The 15,000-nt window shown below is 37.7% G+C and overlaps 1 protein-coding gene and 39 non-coding genes across 40 annotated transcripts in view; 1 reads left to right on the plus strand and 39 right to left on the minus strand.

The window, feature by feature from the left end:
• Positions 1 to 92: 92 nt before the first annotated feature.
• On the minus strand, positions 93 to 164 carry TRNAE-CUC (transfer RNA glutamic acid (anticodon CUC)). The gene has a single exon. It is a non-coding gene; the product is annotated as a tRNA-Glu (tRNA).
• Positions 165 to 393: 229 nt separating this feature from the next.
• Positions 394 to 465, minus strand: TRNAE-CUC (transfer RNA glutamic acid (anticodon CUC)). The gene has a single exon. It is a non-coding gene; the product is annotated as a tRNA-Glu (tRNA).
• Positions 466 to 994: 529 nt separating this feature from the next.
• TRNAE-CUC (transfer RNA glutamic acid (anticodon CUC)) lies at positions 995 to 1,066 on the minus strand. Its single transcript has one exon. It is a non-coding gene; the product is annotated as a tRNA-Glu (tRNA).
• A 230-nt stretch (positions 1,067 to 1,296) lies between these two features.
• TRNAE-CUC (transfer RNA glutamic acid (anticodon CUC)) lies at positions 1,297 to 1,368 on the minus strand. Its single transcript has one exon. It is a non-coding gene; the product is annotated as a tRNA-Glu (tRNA).
• A 232-nt stretch (positions 1,369 to 1,600) lies between these two features.
• On the minus strand, positions 1,601 to 1,672 carry TRNAE-CUC (transfer RNA glutamic acid (anticodon CUC)). Its single transcript has one exon. It is a non-coding gene; the product is annotated as a tRNA-Glu (tRNA).
• Positions 1,673 to 1,902: 230 nt separating this feature from the next.
• Positions 1,903 to 1,974, minus strand: TRNAE-CUC (transfer RNA glutamic acid (anticodon CUC)). The gene has a single exon. It is a non-coding gene; the product is annotated as a tRNA-Glu (tRNA).
• Positions 1,975 to 2,202: 228 nt separating this feature from the next.
• TRNAE-CUC (transfer RNA glutamic acid (anticodon CUC)) lies at positions 2,203 to 2,274 on the minus strand. Its single transcript has one exon. It is a non-coding gene; the product is annotated as a tRNA-Glu (tRNA).
• Positions 2,275 to 2,503: 229 nt separating this feature from the next.
• Positions 2,504 to 2,575, minus strand: TRNAE-CUC (transfer RNA glutamic acid (anticodon CUC)). Its single transcript has one exon. It is a non-coding gene; the product is annotated as a tRNA-Glu (tRNA).
• A 228-nt stretch (positions 2,576 to 2,803) lies between these two features.
• TRNAE-CUC (transfer RNA glutamic acid (anticodon CUC)) lies at positions 2,804 to 2,875 on the minus strand. Its single transcript has one exon. It is a non-coding gene; the product is annotated as a tRNA-Glu (tRNA).
• A 533-nt stretch (positions 2,876 to 3,408) lies between these two features.
• On the minus strand, positions 3,409 to 3,480 carry TRNAE-CUC (transfer RNA glutamic acid (anticodon CUC)). The gene has a single exon. It is a non-coding gene; the product is annotated as a tRNA-Glu (tRNA).
• A 228-nt stretch (positions 3,481 to 3,708) lies between these two features.
• On the minus strand, positions 3,709 to 3,780 carry TRNAE-CUC (transfer RNA glutamic acid (anticodon CUC)). The gene has a single exon. It is a non-coding gene; the product is annotated as a tRNA-Glu (tRNA).
• Positions 3,781 to 4,008: 228 nt separating this feature from the next.
• On the minus strand, positions 4,009 to 4,080 carry TRNAE-CUC (transfer RNA glutamic acid (anticodon CUC)). Its single transcript has one exon. It is a non-coding gene; the product is annotated as a tRNA-Glu (tRNA).
• A 229-nt stretch (positions 4,081 to 4,309) lies between these two features.
• On the minus strand, positions 4,310 to 4,381 carry TRNAE-CUC (transfer RNA glutamic acid (anticodon CUC)). The gene has a single exon. It is a non-coding gene; the product is annotated as a tRNA-Glu (tRNA).
• Positions 4,382 to 4,611: 230 nt separating this feature from the next.
• On the minus strand, positions 4,612 to 4,683 carry TRNAE-CUC (transfer RNA glutamic acid (anticodon CUC)). The gene has a single exon. It is a non-coding gene; the product is annotated as a tRNA-Glu (tRNA).
• A 230-nt stretch (positions 4,684 to 4,913) lies between these two features.
• On the minus strand, positions 4,914 to 4,985 carry TRNAE-CUC (transfer RNA glutamic acid (anticodon CUC)). The gene has a single exon. It is a non-coding gene; the product is annotated as a tRNA-Glu (tRNA).
• Positions 4,986 to 5,213: 228 nt separating this feature from the next.
• TRNAE-CUC (transfer RNA glutamic acid (anticodon CUC)) lies at positions 5,214 to 5,285 on the minus strand. Its single transcript has one exon. It is a non-coding gene; the product is annotated as a tRNA-Glu (tRNA).
• A 229-nt stretch (positions 5,286 to 5,514) lies between these two features.
• Positions 5,515 to 5,586, minus strand: TRNAE-CUC (transfer RNA glutamic acid (anticodon CUC)). The gene has a single exon. It is a non-coding gene; the product is annotated as a tRNA-Glu (tRNA).
• A 228-nt stretch (positions 5,587 to 5,814) lies between these two features.
• On the minus strand, positions 5,815 to 5,886 carry TRNAE-CUC (transfer RNA glutamic acid (anticodon CUC)). The gene has a single exon. It is a non-coding gene; the product is annotated as a tRNA-Glu (tRNA).
• A 230-nt stretch (positions 5,887 to 6,116) lies between these two features.
• TRNAE-CUC (transfer RNA glutamic acid (anticodon CUC)) lies at positions 6,117 to 6,188 on the minus strand. The gene has a single exon. It is a non-coding gene; the product is annotated as a tRNA-Glu (tRNA).
• Positions 6,189 to 6,418: 230 nt separating this feature from the next.
• Positions 6,419 to 6,490, minus strand: TRNAE-CUC (transfer RNA glutamic acid (anticodon CUC)). The gene has a single exon. It is a non-coding gene; the product is annotated as a tRNA-Glu (tRNA).
• Positions 6,491 to 6,720: 230 nt separating this feature from the next.
• TRNAE-CUC (transfer RNA glutamic acid (anticodon CUC)) lies at positions 6,721 to 6,792 on the minus strand. The gene has a single exon. It is a non-coding gene; the product is annotated as a tRNA-Glu (tRNA).
• Positions 6,793 to 7,020: 228 nt separating this feature from the next.
• Positions 7,021 to 7,092, minus strand: TRNAE-CUC (transfer RNA glutamic acid (anticodon CUC)). The gene has a single exon. It is a non-coding gene; the product is annotated as a tRNA-Glu (tRNA).
• A 229-nt stretch (positions 7,093 to 7,321) lies between these two features.
• On the minus strand, positions 7,322 to 7,393 carry TRNAE-CUC (transfer RNA glutamic acid (anticodon CUC)). The gene has a single exon. It is a non-coding gene; the product is annotated as a tRNA-Glu (tRNA).
• Positions 7,394 to 7,923: 530 nt separating this feature from the next.
• TRNAE-CUC (transfer RNA glutamic acid (anticodon CUC)) lies at positions 7,924 to 7,995 on the minus strand. The gene has a single exon. It is a non-coding gene; the product is annotated as a tRNA-Glu (tRNA).
• Positions 7,996 to 8,223: 228 nt separating this feature from the next.
• TRNAE-CUC (transfer RNA glutamic acid (anticodon CUC)) lies at positions 8,224 to 8,295 on the minus strand. The gene has a single exon. It is a non-coding gene; the product is annotated as a tRNA-Glu (tRNA).
• A 229-nt stretch (positions 8,296 to 8,524) lies between these two features.
• On the minus strand, positions 8,525 to 8,596 carry TRNAE-CUC (transfer RNA glutamic acid (anticodon CUC)). The gene has a single exon. It is a non-coding gene; the product is annotated as a tRNA-Glu (tRNA).
• A 228-nt stretch (positions 8,597 to 8,824) lies between these two features.
• TRNAE-CUC (transfer RNA glutamic acid (anticodon CUC)) lies at positions 8,825 to 8,896 on the minus strand. The gene has a single exon. It is a non-coding gene; the product is annotated as a tRNA-Glu (tRNA).
• A 230-nt stretch (positions 8,897 to 9,126) lies between these two features.
• Positions 9,127 to 9,198, minus strand: TRNAE-CUC (transfer RNA glutamic acid (anticodon CUC)). Its single transcript has one exon. It is a non-coding gene; the product is annotated as a tRNA-Glu (tRNA).
• Positions 9,199 to 9,428: 230 nt separating this feature from the next.
• TRNAE-CUC (transfer RNA glutamic acid (anticodon CUC)) lies at positions 9,429 to 9,500 on the minus strand. Its single transcript has one exon. It is a non-coding gene; the product is annotated as a tRNA-Glu (tRNA).
• A 230-nt stretch (positions 9,501 to 9,730) lies between these two features.
• On the minus strand, positions 9,731 to 9,802 carry TRNAE-CUC (transfer RNA glutamic acid (anticodon CUC)). Its single transcript has one exon. It is a non-coding gene; the product is annotated as a tRNA-Glu (tRNA).
• An 835-nt stretch (positions 9,803 to 10,637) lies between these two features.
• TRNAE-CUC (transfer RNA glutamic acid (anticodon CUC)) lies at positions 10,638 to 10,709 on the minus strand. The gene has a single exon. It is a non-coding gene; the product is annotated as a tRNA-Glu (tRNA).
• A 228-nt stretch (positions 10,710 to 10,937) lies between these two features.
• On the minus strand, positions 10,938 to 11,009 carry TRNAE-CUC (transfer RNA glutamic acid (anticodon CUC)). The gene has a single exon. It is a non-coding gene; the product is annotated as a tRNA-Glu (tRNA).
• A 229-nt stretch (positions 11,010 to 11,238) lies between these two features.
• On the minus strand, positions 11,239 to 11,310 carry TRNAE-CUC (transfer RNA glutamic acid (anticodon CUC)). The gene has a single exon. It is a non-coding gene; the product is annotated as a tRNA-Glu (tRNA).
• A 228-nt stretch (positions 11,311 to 11,538) lies between these two features.
• Positions 11,539 to 11,610, minus strand: TRNAE-CUC (transfer RNA glutamic acid (anticodon CUC)). Its single transcript has one exon. It is a non-coding gene; the product is annotated as a tRNA-Glu (tRNA).
• Positions 11,611 to 11,840: 230 nt separating this feature from the next.
• Positions 11,841 to 11,912, minus strand: TRNAE-CUC (transfer RNA glutamic acid (anticodon CUC)). Its single transcript has one exon. It is a non-coding gene; the product is annotated as a tRNA-Glu (tRNA).
• Positions 11,913 to 12,142: 230 nt separating this feature from the next.
• Positions 12,143 to 12,214, minus strand: TRNAE-CUC (transfer RNA glutamic acid (anticodon CUC)). The gene has a single exon. It is a non-coding gene; the product is annotated as a tRNA-Glu (tRNA).
• A 230-nt stretch (positions 12,215 to 12,444) lies between these two features.
• TRNAE-CUC (transfer RNA glutamic acid (anticodon CUC)) lies at positions 12,445 to 12,516 on the minus strand. The gene has a single exon. It is a non-coding gene; the product is annotated as a tRNA-Glu (tRNA).
• Positions 12,517 to 12,809: 293 nt separating this feature from the next.
• TRNAE-CUC (transfer RNA glutamic acid (anticodon CUC)) lies at positions 12,810 to 12,881 on the minus strand. Its single transcript has one exon. It is a non-coding gene; the product is annotated as a tRNA-Glu (tRNA).
• Positions 12,882 to 13,110: 229 nt separating this feature from the next.
• Positions 13,111 to 13,182, minus strand: TRNAE-CUC (transfer RNA glutamic acid (anticodon CUC)). The gene has a single exon. It is a non-coding gene; the product is annotated as a tRNA-Glu (tRNA).
• A 1,142-nt stretch (positions 13,183 to 14,324) lies between these two features.
• LOC137630317 (uncharacterized) overlaps positions 14,325 to 15,000 on the plus strand; it is a 966-nt gene continuing 290 nt past the window's right edge. The window contains exon 1 of the mRNA XM_068361757.1: positions 14,325 to 15,000. This exon is cut by the window's right edge and continues 290 nt beyond it. Coding sequence (XP_068217858.1) covers positions 14,325 to 15,000 — 676 coding nt within the window.

Raw genomic sequence — 15,000 nt, forward strand, 5'->3', positions numbered from 1 at the left:
ATTAATGTAGATATGTAATTTTAGGAGATAAGCATTTTATTCGAATATATTTTGTATTTCACTCTAAGTGCACAAGTCTACATGAAAAGGAATTCCCGTGCCGGGAATCGAACCCGGGCCTCGCGGGTGAGAGCCGCGTATCCTAGCCACTAGACCACACGGGAGGTAACAGAGTTGAAGGGAGGCAGACTTCAGTTGGTGCCAAAATAAAGAAAATTATAGCAGCATTATTCGGTTTTAGTGAAAATGCCAAGTTGGTCACTGTTGTAAATACAATATTTGCAAGATATTTTAATTCATATTAATGTAGATATGTAATTTTAGGAGATATGAATTTTACTCGAATATATTTTGTATTTCAATCTAATGTGCACAAGTGTACATGAAAAGGAATTCCCGTGCCGGGAATCGAACCCGGGCCTCGCGGGTGAGAGCCGCGTATCCTAGCCACTAGACCACACGGGAGGTAACAGAGTTGAAGGGAGGCAGACTTCAGTTGGTGCCAAAATAAAGAAAATTATAGCAGCATTATTCGGTTTTAGTGAAAATGCCAAGTTGGTCACTGTTGTAAATACAATATTTGCAAGATATTTTAATTCATATTAATGTAGATATGTAATTTTAGACCATAAGCATTTTATTTGAATATATTTTGTATTTTACTCCAATCTGTACAAGTCTACATGAAAAGGAATTCCCGTGCCAGGAATCGAACCCGGGCCTCGCGGGTGAGAGCCGCGTATCCTAGCCACTAGACCACACGGGAGGTAACAGAGTTGAGGGGAGGCAGACTTCAATTGGTGCCAAAATAAAGAAAAATTGTACAAGCATTATTGTTTTAGTGAAAATGCAAAGTTGGTCACTGTTGTAAATACAATATTTGCAAGATATTTGAATTCATATTAATGTAGATATGTAATTTTAGGAGATAAGCATTTTATTCGAATATATTTTGTATTTCACTCTAATGTGCACAAGTGTACATGAAAAGGAATTCCCGTGCCGGGAATCGAACCCGGGCCTCGCGGGTGAGAGCCGCGTATCCTAGCCACTAGACCACACGGGAGGTAACAGAGTTGAGGGGAGGAAGACTTCAGTTGGTGCCAAAATAAAAAAAAATTGTAGCAGCATTATTCTGTTTTAGTGAAAATGCAAAGTTGGTCACTGTTGTAAATACAATATTTGCAAGATATTTGAATTCATATTAATGTAGATATGTAATTTTAGGAGATATGAATTTTATTCGAATATATTTTGTATTTCACTCTAATGTGCACAAGTGTACATGAAAAGGAATTCCCGTGCCGGGAATCGAACCCGGGCCTCGCGGGTGAGAGCCGCGTATCCTAGCCACTAGACCACACGGGAGGTAACAGAGTTGAGGGGAGGAAGACTTCAGTTGGTGCCAAAATAAAAAAAAAAATTGTAGCAGCATTATTCTGTTTTAGTAAAAATGCAAAGTTGGTCACTGTTGTAAATACAATATTTGCAAGATATTTGAATTCATATTAATGTAGATATGTAATTTTAGGAGATATGAATTTTATTCGAATATAATTTGTATTTCACTCTAATGTGCACGAGTGTACATGAAAAGGAATTCCCGTGCCGGGAATCGAACCCGGGCCTCGCGGGTGAGAGCCGCGTATCCTAGCCACTAGACCACACGGGAGGTAACAGAGTTAAGAGGAGGCAGACTTCAATTGGTGCCAAAATAAAGAAAAATTGTACAAGCATTATTCTGTTTTAGTGAAAATGCAAAATTGGTCACTGTTGTAAATACAATATTTGCAAGATATTTGAATTCATATTAATGTAGATATGTAATTTTAGGAGATATGAATTTTATTCGAATATATTTTTTATTTCACTCTAATGTGCACGAGTGTACATGAAAAGGAATTCCCGTGCCGGGAATCGAACCCGGGCCTCGCGGGTGAGAGCCGCGTATCCTAGCCACTAGACCACACGGGAGGTAACAGAGTTGAGGGGAGGCAGACTTCAATTAGTGCCAAAATAAAGAAAAATTGTACAAGCATTATTGTTTTAGTGAAAATGCAAAGTTGGTCACTGTTGTAAATACAATATTTGCAAGATATTTGAATTCATATTAATGTAGATATGTAATTTTAGGAGATATGAATTTTACTTGAATATATTTTGTATTTCAATCTAATGTGCACAAGTCTACATGAAAAGGAATTCCCGTGCCGGGAATCGAACCCGGGCCTCGCGGGTGAGAGCCGCGTATCCTAGCCACTAGACCACACGGGAGGTAACAGAGTTGAGGGGAGGCAGACTTCAGTTGGTGCCAAAATAAAAAAAATTGTAGCAGCATTATTCGGTTTTAGTGAAAATGCCAAGTTGGTCACTGTTGTAAATACAATATTTGCAAGATATTTTAATTCATATTAATGTAGATATGTAATTTTAGGACATAAGCATTTTATTTGAATATATTTTGTATTTCACTCCAATCTGTACAAGTCTACATGAAAAGGAATTCCCGTGCCGGGAATCGAACCCGGGCCTCGCGGGTGAGAGCCGCGTATCCTAGCCACTAGACCACACGGGAGGTAACAGAGTTGAGGGGAGGCAGACTTCAATTAGTGCCAAAATAAAGAAAAATTGTACAAGCATTATTGTTTTAGTGAAAATGCAAAGTTGGTCACTGTTGTAAATACAATATTTGCAAGATATTTGAATTCATATTAATGTAGATATGTAATTTTAGGAGATAAGCATTTTATTCGAATATATTTTGTATTTCACTCTAATGTGCACAAGTGTACATGAAAAGGAATTCCCGTGCCGGGAATCGAACCCGGGCCTCGCGGGTGAGAGCCGCGTATCCTAGCCACTAGACCACACGGGAGGTAACAGAGTTGAGGGGAGGAAGACTTCAGTTGGTGCCAAAATAAAAAAAAATTGTAGCAGCATTATTCTGTTTTAGTGAAAATGCAAAGATGGTCACTGTTGTAAATACAATATTTGCAAGATAATTTGAATTCATATTAATGTAGATATGTAATTTTAGGAGATCTGAATTTTTTTCGAATATAATTTGTATTTCACTCTAATGTGCACAAGTGTACATGAAAAGGAATTCCCGTGCCGGGAATCGAACCCTGGCCTCGCGGGTGAGAGCCGCGTATCCTAGCCACTAGACCACACGGGAGGTAACAGAGTTAAGGGGAGACAGACTTCAATTGGTGCCAAAATAAAGAAAAATTGTAGAAGCATTATTCTGTTTTAGTGAAAATGCAAAGTTGGTCACTGTTGTAAATACAATATTTGCAAGATATTTGAATTCATATTAATGTAGATATGTAATTTTAGGAGATATGAATTTTATTCGAATATATTTTGTATTTCACTCTAATGTGCACAAGTCTACATGAAAAGGAATTCCCGTGCCGGGAATCGAACCCGGGCCTCGCGGGTGAGAGCCGCGTATCCTAGCCACTAGACCACACGGGAGGTAACAGAGTTAAGGGGAGGCAGACTTCAATTGGTGCCAAAATAAAGAAAAATTGTACAAGCATTATTCTGTTTTAGTGAAAATGCAAAGTTGGTCACTTGTATATACAATATTTGCAAGATATTTGAATTCATATTAATGTAGATATGTAATTTTAGGACATAAGCATTGTATTTGAATATATTTTGTATTTCACTCCAATCTGTACAAGTCTACATGAAAAGGAATTCCCGTGCCGGGAATCGAACCCGGGCCTCGCGGGTGAGAGCCGCGTATCCTAGCCACTAGACCACACGGGAGGTAACAGAGTTGAGGGGAGGCAGACTTCAATTGGTGCCAAAATAAAGAAAAATTGTACAAGCATTGTGGTTTTAGTGAAAATGCAAAGTTGGTCACTGTTGTAAATACAATATTTGCAAGATATTTGAATTCATATTAATGTAGATATGTAATTTTAGGAGATATGAATTTTACTCGAATATATTTTGTATTTCAATCTAATGTGCACAAGTCTACATGAAAAGGAATTCCCGTGCCGGGAATCGAACCCGGGCCTCGCGGGTGAGAGCCGCGTATCCTAGCCACTAGACCACACGGGAGGTAACAGAGTTGAGGGGAGGCAGACTTCAGTTGGTGCCAAAATAAAAAAAATTTTAGCAGCATTATTCGGTTTTAGTGAAAATGCAAAGTTGGTCACTGTTGTAAATACAATATTTGCAAGATATTTGAATTCATATTAATGTAGATATGTAATTTTAGGAGATATGAATTTTACTCGAATATATTTTGTATTTCAATCTAATGTGCACAAGTCTACATGAAAAGGAATTCCCGTGCCGGGAATCGAACCCGGGCCTCGCGGGTGAGAGCCGCGTATCCTAGCCACTAGACCACACGGGAGGTAACAGAGTTAAGGGGAGGCAGACTTCAATTGGTGCCAAAATAAAGAAAAATTGTAGAAGCATTATTCTGTTTTAGTGAAAATGCAAAGTTGGTCACTGTTGTAAATACAATATTTGCAAGATATTTGAATTCATATTAATGTAGGTATGTAATTTTAGGAGATATGAATTTTATTCGAATATATTTTGTATTTCACTCTAATGTGCACAAGTCTACATGAAAAGGAATTCCCGTGCCGGGAATCGAACCCGGGCCTCGCGGGTGAGAGCCGCGTATCCTAGCCACTAGACCACACGGGAGGTAACAGAGTTAAGGGGAGGCAGACTTCAATTGGTGCCAAAATAAAGAAAAATTGTACAAGCATTATTCTGTTTTAGTGAAAATGCAAAGTTGGTCACTGTTGTAAATACAATATTTGCAAGATATTTGAATTCATATTAATGTAGATATGTAATTTTAGGAGATATGAATTTTACTTGAATATATTTTGTATTTCACTCTAATGTGCACGAGAGTACATGAAAAGGAATTCCCGTGCCGGGAATCGAACCCGGGCCTCGCGGGTGAGAGCCGCGTATCCTAGCCACTAGACCACACGGGAGGTAACAGAGTTGAGGGGAGGCAGACTTCAATTGGTGCCAAAATAAAGAAAAATTGTACAAGCATTGTGGTTTTAGTGAAAATGCAAAGTTCGTCACTGTTGTAAATACAATATTTGCAAGATATTTGAATTCATATTAATGTAGATATGTAATTTTAGGAGATAGGCATTTTATTCGAATATATTTTGTATCTCACTCTAATGTGCACAAATGTACATGAAAAGGAATTCCCGTGCCGGGAATCGAACCCGGGCCTCGCGGGTGAGAGCCGCGTATCCTGGCCACTAGACCACACGGGAGGTAACAGAGTTGAGGGGAGGAAGACTTCAGTTGGTGCCAAAATAAAAAAAATTGTAGCAGCATTATTCTGTTTTAGTGAAAATGCAAAGTTGGTCACTGTTGTAAATACAATATTTGTAAGATATTTGAATTCATATTAATGTAGATATATAATTTTAGGAGATAAGCATTTTATTCGAATATATATTGTATTTCACTCTAATGTGCACAAGTGTACATGAAAAGGAATTCCCGTGCCGGGAATCGAACCCGGGCCTCGCGGGTGAGAGCCGCGTATCCTAGCCACTAGACCACACGGGAGGTAACAGAGTTGAGGGGAGGCAGACTTCAATTAGTGCCAAAATAAAGAAAAATTGTACAAGCATTATTGTTTTAGTGAAAATGCAAAGTTGGTCACTGTTGTAAATACAATATTTGCAAGATATTTGAATTCATATTAATGTAGATATGTAATTTTAGGAGATAAGCATTTTATTCGAATATATTTTGTATTTCACTCTAATGTGCACAAGTGTACATGAAAAGGAATTCCCGTGCCGGGAATCGAACCCGGGCCTCGCGGGTGAGAGCCGCGTATCCTAGCCACTAGACCACACGGGAGGTAACAGAGTTGAGGGGAGGAAGACTTCAGTTGGTGCCAAAATAAAAAAAAATTGTAGCAGCATTATTCTGTTTTAGTGAAAATGCAAAGTTGGTCACTGTTGTAAATACAATATTTGTAAGATATTTGAATTCATATTAATGTAGATATGTAATTTTAGGAGATATGAATTTTACTTGAATATATTTTGTATTTCACTCTAATGTGCACAAGTGTACATGAAAAGGAATTCCCGTGCCGGGAATCGAACCCGGGCCTCGCGGGTGAGAGCCGCGTATCCTAGCCACTAGACCACACGGGAGGTAACAGAGTTAAGGGGAGGCAGACTTCAATTGGTGCCAAAATAAAGAAAAATTGTAGAAGCATTATTCTGTTTTAGTGAAAATGCAAAGTTGGTCACTGTTGTAAATACAATATTTGCAAGATATTTGAATTCATATTAATGTAGATATGTAATTTTAGGAGATATGAATTTTATTCGAATATATTTTGTATTTCACTCTAATGTGCACAAGTCTACATGAAAAGGAATTCCCGTGCCGGGAATCGAACCCGGGCCTCGCGGGTGAGAGCCGCGTATCCTAGCCACTAGACCACACGGGAGGTAACAGAGTTAAGGGGAGGCAGACTTCAATTGGTGCCAAAATAAAGAAAAATTGTACAAGCATTATTCTGTTTTAGTGAAAATGCAAAGTTGGTCACTGTTGTATATACAATATTTGTAAGATATTTGAATTCATATTAATGTAGATATGTAATTTTAGGACATAAGCATTTTATTTGAATATATTTTGTATTTCACTCCAATCTGTACAAGTCTACATGAAAAGGAATTCCCGTGCCGGGAATCGAACCCGGGCCTCGCGGGTGAGAGCCGCGTATCCTAGCCACTAGACCACACGGGAGGTAACAGAGTTGAGGGGAGGCAGACTTCAATTGGTGCCAAAATAAAGAAAAATTGTACAAGCATTGTGGTTTTAGTGAAAATGCAAAGTTGGTCACTGTTGTAAATACAATATTTGCAAGATATTTTAATTCATATTAATGTAGATATGTGATTTTAGGAGATAAGCATTTTATTCGAATATATTTTGTATCTCACTCTAATGTGCACAAATGTACATGAAAAGGAATTCCCGTGCCGGGAATCGAACCCGGGCCTCGCGGGTGAGAGCCGCGTATCCTAGCCACTAGACCACACGGGAGGTAACAGAGTTGAGGGGAGGAAGACTTCAGTTGGTGCCAAAATAAAAAAAATTGTAGCAGCATTATTCTGTTTTAGTGAAAATGCAAAGTTGGTCACTGTTGTAAATACAATATTTGCAAGATATTTGAATTCATATTAATGTAGATATGTAATTTTAGGACATAAGCATTTTATTCGAATATATATTGTATTTCACTCTAATGTGCACAAGTGTACATGAAAAGGAATTCCCGTGCCGGGAATCGAACCCGGGCCTCGCGGGTGAGAGCCGCGTATCCTAGCCACTAGACCACACGGGAGGTAACAGAGTTAAGGGGAGGCAGACTTCAATTGGTGCCAAAATAAAGAAAAATTGTACAAGCATTATTGTTTTAGTAAAAATGCAAAGTTGGTCACTGTTGTAAATACAATATTTGCAAGATATTTGAATTCATATAAATGTAGACATGTAATTTTAGGAGATATGAATTCTACTTGAATATATTTTGTATTTCACTCAAATATGCACAAGTCTACATGAAAAGGAATTCCCGTGCCGGGAATCGAACCCGGGCCTCGCGGGTGAGAGCCGCGTATCCTAGCCACTAGACTACATGGGAGGTAACAGAGTTAAGGGGAGGCACACTTCAATTGGTGCCAAAATAAAGAAAAATTGTACAAGCATTATTCTGTTTTAGTGAAAATGCAAAGTTGGTCACTGTTGTATATACAATATTTGCAAGATATTTGAATTCATATTAATGTAGATATGTAATTTTAGGACATAAGCATTGTATTTGAATATATTTTGTATTTCACTCCAATCTGTACAAGTCTACATGAAAAGGAATTCCCGTGCCGGGAATCGAACCCGGGCCTCGCGGGTGAGAGCCGCGTATCCTAGCCACTAGACCACACGGGAGGTAACAGAGTTGAGGGGAGGCAGACTTCAATTGGTGCCAAAATAAAGAAAAATTGTACAAGCATTGTGGTTTTAGTGAAAATGCAAAGTTGGTCACTGTTGTAAATACAATATTTGCAAGATATTTGAATTCATATTAATGTAGATATGTAATTTTAGGAGATATGAATTTTACTCGAATATATTTTGTATTTCAATCTAATGTGCACAAGTCTACATGAAAAGGAATTCCCGTGCCGGGAATCGAACCCGGGCCTCGCGGGTGAGAGCCGCGTATCCTAGCCACTAGACCACACGGGAGGTAACAGAGTTGAGGGGAGGCAGACTTCAGTTGGTGCCAAAATAAAAAAAATTGTAGCAGCATTATTCGGTTTTAGTGAAAATGCCAAGTTGGTCACTGTTGTAAATACAATATTTGCAAGATATTTTAATTCATATTAATGTAAATATGTAATTTTAGGACATAAGCATTTTATTTGAATATATTTTGTATTTCACTCCAATCTGTACAAGTCTACATGAAAAGGAATTCCCGTGCCGGGAATCGAACCCGGGCCTCGCGGGTGAGAGCCGCGTATCCTAGCCACTAGACCACACGGGAGGTAACAGAGTTGAGGGGAGGCAGACTTCAATTAGTGCCAAAATAAAGAAAAATTGTACAAGCATTATTGTTTTAGTGAAAATGCAAAGTTGGTCACTGTTGTAAATACAATATTTGCAAGATATTTTAATTCATATTAATGTAGATATGTAATTTTAGGAGATAAGCATTTTATTCGAATATATTTTTTATTTCACTCTAATGTGCACAGGTGTACATGAAAATGAATTCCCGTGCCGGGAATCGAACCCGGGCCTCGCGGGTGAGAGCCGCGTATCCTAGCCACTAGACCACACGGGAGGTAACAGAGTTGAGGGGAGGAAGACTTCAGTTGGTGCCAAAATAAAGAAAAATATTAGAAGCATTATTCTGTTTTAGTGAAAATGCAAAGTTGGTCACTGTTGTAAATACAATATTTGCAAGATATTTGAATTCATATTAATGTAGATATGTAATTTTAGGAGATATGAATTTTACTTGAATATATTTTGTATTTCACTCTAATGTGCACGAGTGTACATGAAAAGGAATTCCCGTGCCGGGAATCGAACCCGGGCCTCGCGGGTGAGAGCCGCGTATCCTAGCCACTAGACCACACGGGAGGTAACAGAGTTAAGGGGAGGCAGACTTCAATTGGTGCCAAAATAAAGAAAAATATTAGAAGCATTATTCTGTTTTAGTGAAAATGCAAAGTTGGTCACTGTTGTAAATACAATATTTGCAAGATATTTGAATTCATATTAATGTAGATATGTTCTTTTAGGAGATATGAATTTTATTCGAATATATTTTGTATTTCACTCTAATGTGCACAAGTGTACATGAAAAGGAATTCCCGTGCCGGGAATCGAACCCGGGCCTCGCGGGTGAGAGCCGCGTATCCTAGCCACTAGACCACACGGGAGGTAACAGAGTTAAGGGGAGGCAGACTTCAATTGGTGCCAAAATAAAGAAAAATTGTACAAGCATTATTCTGTTTTAGTGAAAATGCAAAGTTGGTCACTGTTGTATATACAATATTTGCAAGATATTTGAATTCATATTAATGTAGATATGTAATTTTAGGACATAAGCATTTTATTTGAATATATTTTGTATTTCACTCCAATCTGTACAAGTCTACATGAAAAGGAATTCCCGTGCCGGGAATCGAACCCGGGCCTCGCGGGTGAGAGCCGCGTATCCTAGCCACTAGACCACACGGGAGGTAACAGAGTTGAGGGGAGGAAGACTTCAGTTGGTGCCAAAATAAAAAAAATTGTAGCAGCATTATTCTGTTTTAGTGAAAATGCAAAGTTGGTCACTGTTGTAAATACAATATTTGCAAGATATTTGAATTCATATTAATGTAGATATGTAATTTTAGGACATAAGCATTTTATTCGAATATATATTGTATTTCACTCTAATGTGCACAAGTGTACATGAAAAGGAATTCCCGTGCCGGGAATCGAACCCGGGCCTCGCGGGTGAGAGCCGCGTATCCTAGCAACCAGACCACACGGGAGGTAACAGAGTTGAGGGGAGGCAGACTTCAATTGGTGCCAAAATAAAGAAAAATTGTATAAGCATTATTGTTTTAGTGAAAATGCAAAGTTGGTCACTGTTGTAAATACGTACAATATTTGCAAGATATTTGAATTCATATAAATGTAGACATGTAATTTTAGGAGATATGAATTCTACTTGAATATATTTTGTATTTCACTCAAATATGCACAAGTCTACATGAAAAGGAATTCCCGTGCCGGGAATCGAACCCGGGCCTCGCGGGTGAGAGCCGCGTATCCTAGCCACTAGACTACATGGGAGGTAACAGAGTTAAGGGGAGGCACACTTCAATTGGTGCCAAAATAAAGAAAAATTGTACAAGCATTATTCTGTTTTAGTGAAAATGCAAAGTTGGTCACTGTTGTATATACAATATTTGCAAGATATTTGAATTCATATTAATGTAGATATGTAATTTTAGGACATAAGCATTGTATTTGAATATATTTTGTATTTCACTCCAATCTGTACAAGTCTACATGAAAAGGAATTCCCGTGCCGGGAATCGAACCCGGGCCTCGCGGGTGAGAGCCGCGTATCCTAGCCACTAGACCACACGGGAGGTAACAGAGTTGAGGGGAGGCAGACTTCAATTGGTGCCAAAATAAAGAAAAATTGTACAAGCATTGTGGTTTTAGTGAAAATGCAAAGTTGGTCACTGTTGTAAATACAATATTTGCAAGATATTTGAATTCATATTAATGTAGATATGTAATTTTAGGAGATATGAATTTTACTCGAATATATTTTGTATTTCAATCTAATGTGCACAAGTCTACATGAAAAGGAATTCCCGTGCCGGGAATCGAACCCGGGCCTCGCGGGTGAGAGCCGCGTATCCTAGCCACTAGACCACACGGGAGGTAACAGAGTTGAGGGGAGGCAGACTTCAGTTGGTGCCAAAATAAAAAAAATTGTAGCAGCATTATTCGGTTTTAGTGAAAATGCCAAGTTGGTCACTGTTGTAAATACAATATTTGCAAGATATTTTAATTCATATTAATGTAAATATGTAATTTTAGGACATAAGCATTTTATTTGAATATATTTTGTATTTCACTCCAATCTGTACAAGTCTACATGAAAAGGAATTCCCGTGCCGGGAATCGAACCCGGGCCTCGCGGGTGAGAGCCGCGTATCCTAGCCACTAGACCACACGGGAGGTAACAGAGTTGAGGGGAGGCAGACTTCAATTAGTGCCAAAATAAAGAAAAATTGTACAAGCATTATTGTTTTAGTGAAAATGCAAAGTTGGTCACTGTTGTAAATACAATATTTGCAAGATATTTTAATTCATATTAATGTAGATATGTAATTTTAGGAGATAAGCATTTTATTCGAATATATTTTTTATTTCACTCTAATGTGCACAGGTGTACATGAAAATGAATTCCCGTGCCGGGAATCGAACCCGGGCCTCGCGGGTGAGAGCCGCGTATCCTAGCCACTAGACCACACGGGAGGTAACAGAGTTGAGGGGAGGAAGACTTCAGTTGGTGCCAAAATAAAGAAAAATATTAGAAGCATTATTCTGTTTTAGTGAAAATGCAAAGTTGGTCACTGTTGTAAATACAATATTTGCAAGATATTTGAATTCATATTAATGTAGATATGTAATTTTAGGAGATATGAATTTTACTTGAATATATTTTGTATTTCACTCTAATGTGCACGAGTGTACATGAAAAGGAATTCCCGTGCCGGGAATCGAACCCGGGCCTCGCGGGTGAGAGCCGCGTATCCTAGCCACTAGACCACACGGGAGGTAACAGAGTTAAGGGGAGGCAGACTTCAATTGGTGCCAAAATAAAGAAAAATATTAGAAGCATTATTCTGTTTTAGTGAAAATGCAAAGTTGGTCACTGTTGTAAATACAATATTTGCAAGATATTTGAATTCATATTAATGTAGATATGTTCTTTTAGGAGATATGAATTTTATTCGAATATATTTTGTATTTCACTCTAATGTGCACAAGTGTACATGAAAAGGAATTCCCGTGCCGGGAATCGAACCCGGGCCTCGCGGGTGAGAGCCGCGTATCCTAGCCACTAGACCACACGGGAGGTAACAGAGTTAAGGGGAGGCAGACTTCAATTGGTGCCAAAATAAAGAAAAATTGTACAAGCATTATTCTGTTTTAGTGAAAATGCAAAGTTGGTCACTGTTGTATATACAATATTTGCAAGATATTTGAATTCATATTAATGTAGATATGTAATTTTAGGACATAAGCATTTTATTTGAATATATTTTGTATTTCACTCCAATCTGTACAAGTCTACATGAAAAGGAATTCCCGTGCCGGGAATCGAACCCGGGCCTCGCGGGTGAGAGCCGCGTATCCTAGCCACTAGACCACACGGGAGGTAACAGATTTGAAGAGAGGCAGACTTAAATTGGTGCTTATATAAAAAAAATTGTAGCAGCATTATTCGGTTTTAGTGAAAATGCCAAGTTGGTCACTGTTGTTGTTGTTGTTGGGGTATTAAAGCCAACACATGTTGTTGGCACGGGCCTTTCCCTTGGTTGGTGTTAATACAATATTTGCAAGATATTTGAATTCATATTAATGTAGATATGTAATTTTAGGACATAAGCATTTTATTTGAATATATTTTGTATTTCACTCCAATCTGTACAAGTCTACATGAAAAGGAATTCCCGTGCCGGGAATCGAACCCGGGCCTCGCGGGTGAGAGCCGCGTATCCTAGCCACTAGACCACACGGGAGGTAACAGAGTTGAGGGGAGGCAGACTTTAGTTTGTGCCAACATAATAAAAAATTGTAGCAGCATTTTTCTGTTTTAGTGAAAATGCCAAGTTGATCCCTGTTGTAAATGAATATTTGCAAGACATTTTAATTCATATTAATGTAGATATGTAATTTTAGGAGATAAGCATTTAATTTGAATATATTTTGTATTTCACTCTAATCTGTACAAGCGTACGTGAAAAGGAATTCCCGTGCCGGGAATCGAACCCGGGCCTCGCGGGTGAGAGCCGCGTATCCTAGCCACTAGACCACACGGGAGGTAACAGAGGGAAGGTGAGGCCCATACTTTGATTGGCACTAAGATAGAAAACTGTGATTGAAGCATTCACGCCTGTAATGAATGGTAGCTTCCGTTAGATATAATTTTTTTTTTTTTTTTACCATTAAAGACCAATAGATTTTTAATATTTATTTCAAATGTTATTTGAACATTGTTGTTGTAGTTTTGTAGATATTCAATGATTAATGTACGGGGCGCCTAAAGTTTTTAAGATATTTCGGGTGGGACCAGATGAAGAAAGCAGTGTTAATTATTTGTATAAAAATAATCTATACATATAATAATGCATAAGAAAACACTTACTGATGAAAGTTTAACTGAAACCAGACACATTTAACCTTTAACAGTCAATCATTCATAGGAGGAGCCTTGCTTAGATTGAGATCTGGATGAAAAAAAAGTTATGGGATAAGGGAGTTTGATAGTATTCAGTTTCATTTTATGAGATTTTTATGATGTTTTTATTCGCCTCTCTCATTTAATGATAAGGTCTAAGTATTTGGTGTGCCACTGATTACTTTGATTGTAATTTTTATTTCTATTCTTAATATTTAAAATGTTTACTGGTAGGTTAAGGAATAGCTATTTATTCAGTGTAAAAATCTGATATATATATATATATATATATATATATATATATATATATATATATATATATATATATATATATATATATGTATATATATATATATATATATATATATATATATATATATATATATATATATATATATATATATATATATATATATATACATATATAGGACAAGTAAAGATAAGCACCCCTGCATGGCCCAGGGAGTGCTTATCTTTACTTGCTCAAATATGGGAGTGCTTTCCTTTACTTGCACAATTTCGGGAGTGCTTTTCTTTACTTGCTCAAAATTATTTAATTTGTTCTGACAGGTTGTTTTCTCTTTTGAATAGTTCAAATAGTTGCGTTAACGAGTTGTTTTCTCTTCTTATTTGAGGATATCATTTTGGCTGTTCTGATAGATTATTTATGTTCTGACAGGTTGTTTTCTCTTCTGAATAGTTTAAATAGTTACATTAACGAGTTGTTTTCTCTTCTTATTTGAGTATATAATTTTTGCTGTTCGGATAGATTTTACTTTTTAGCATGATATACCTCAGAAAGTCGTATAAAGTCTTGAGAGAAACCCTTAACATGGACCGTTCTCTGTATGAAGAAATTCTTAAGCCACTGTTGGTTGAGGACCCGACTCCTGCAATTAACTGGATGAAGCAGCAGAAACTTTTGAGAGCTGAACTAAAATGCCCTCATTGTAGCATTTTAATGAAGTGGACAAAACGTTCTTCAATACAAGACAAATATGTCTGGAAGTGCCAAGTTAAGGAATGCAGTAAATATAAGCACTACGAATCAATTCGGAAAGATTCGTTTTTTTATCGCTCAAAGCTTTCTTTACAAAAGTGGATTGAAGGAATCTTCTACTGGTGTCAGGAACTGAGTGTTTTGCAGACCGTACAGTTATTGAATGTTTCAAAAGTGACAGTTATTGACATGTTCAGCTTTTTTCGTGAAATTTGCTTGAAACATTTTGAAAGGAACCCTATCAAGCTTGGTGGACCAGGCACAACGGTACAAATTGATGAATCTTGTTTTAGCCATAAACCAAAGCACCATAGAGGACGTTCTCCCCAGAATCCACTATGGGTATTTGGAATAGTAGATCCTACTTCATCACCATCCCTGGGTTATATGGAGATTGTTGATTCGCGCAATGCCGAAACACTGTTGCCGATAATTAGGAAAGTGGTTATGCCTGGAACAA

This window comes from Palaemon carinicauda, chromosome 38 (genome assembly GCF_036898095.1).
Source record: "Palaemon carinicauda isolate YSFRI2023 chromosome 38, ASM3689809v2, whole genome shotgun sequence".
Taxonomy (NCBI): Eukaryota; Metazoa; Arthropoda; class Malacostraca; order Decapoda; family Palaemonidae; genus Palaemon; species Palaemon carinicauda.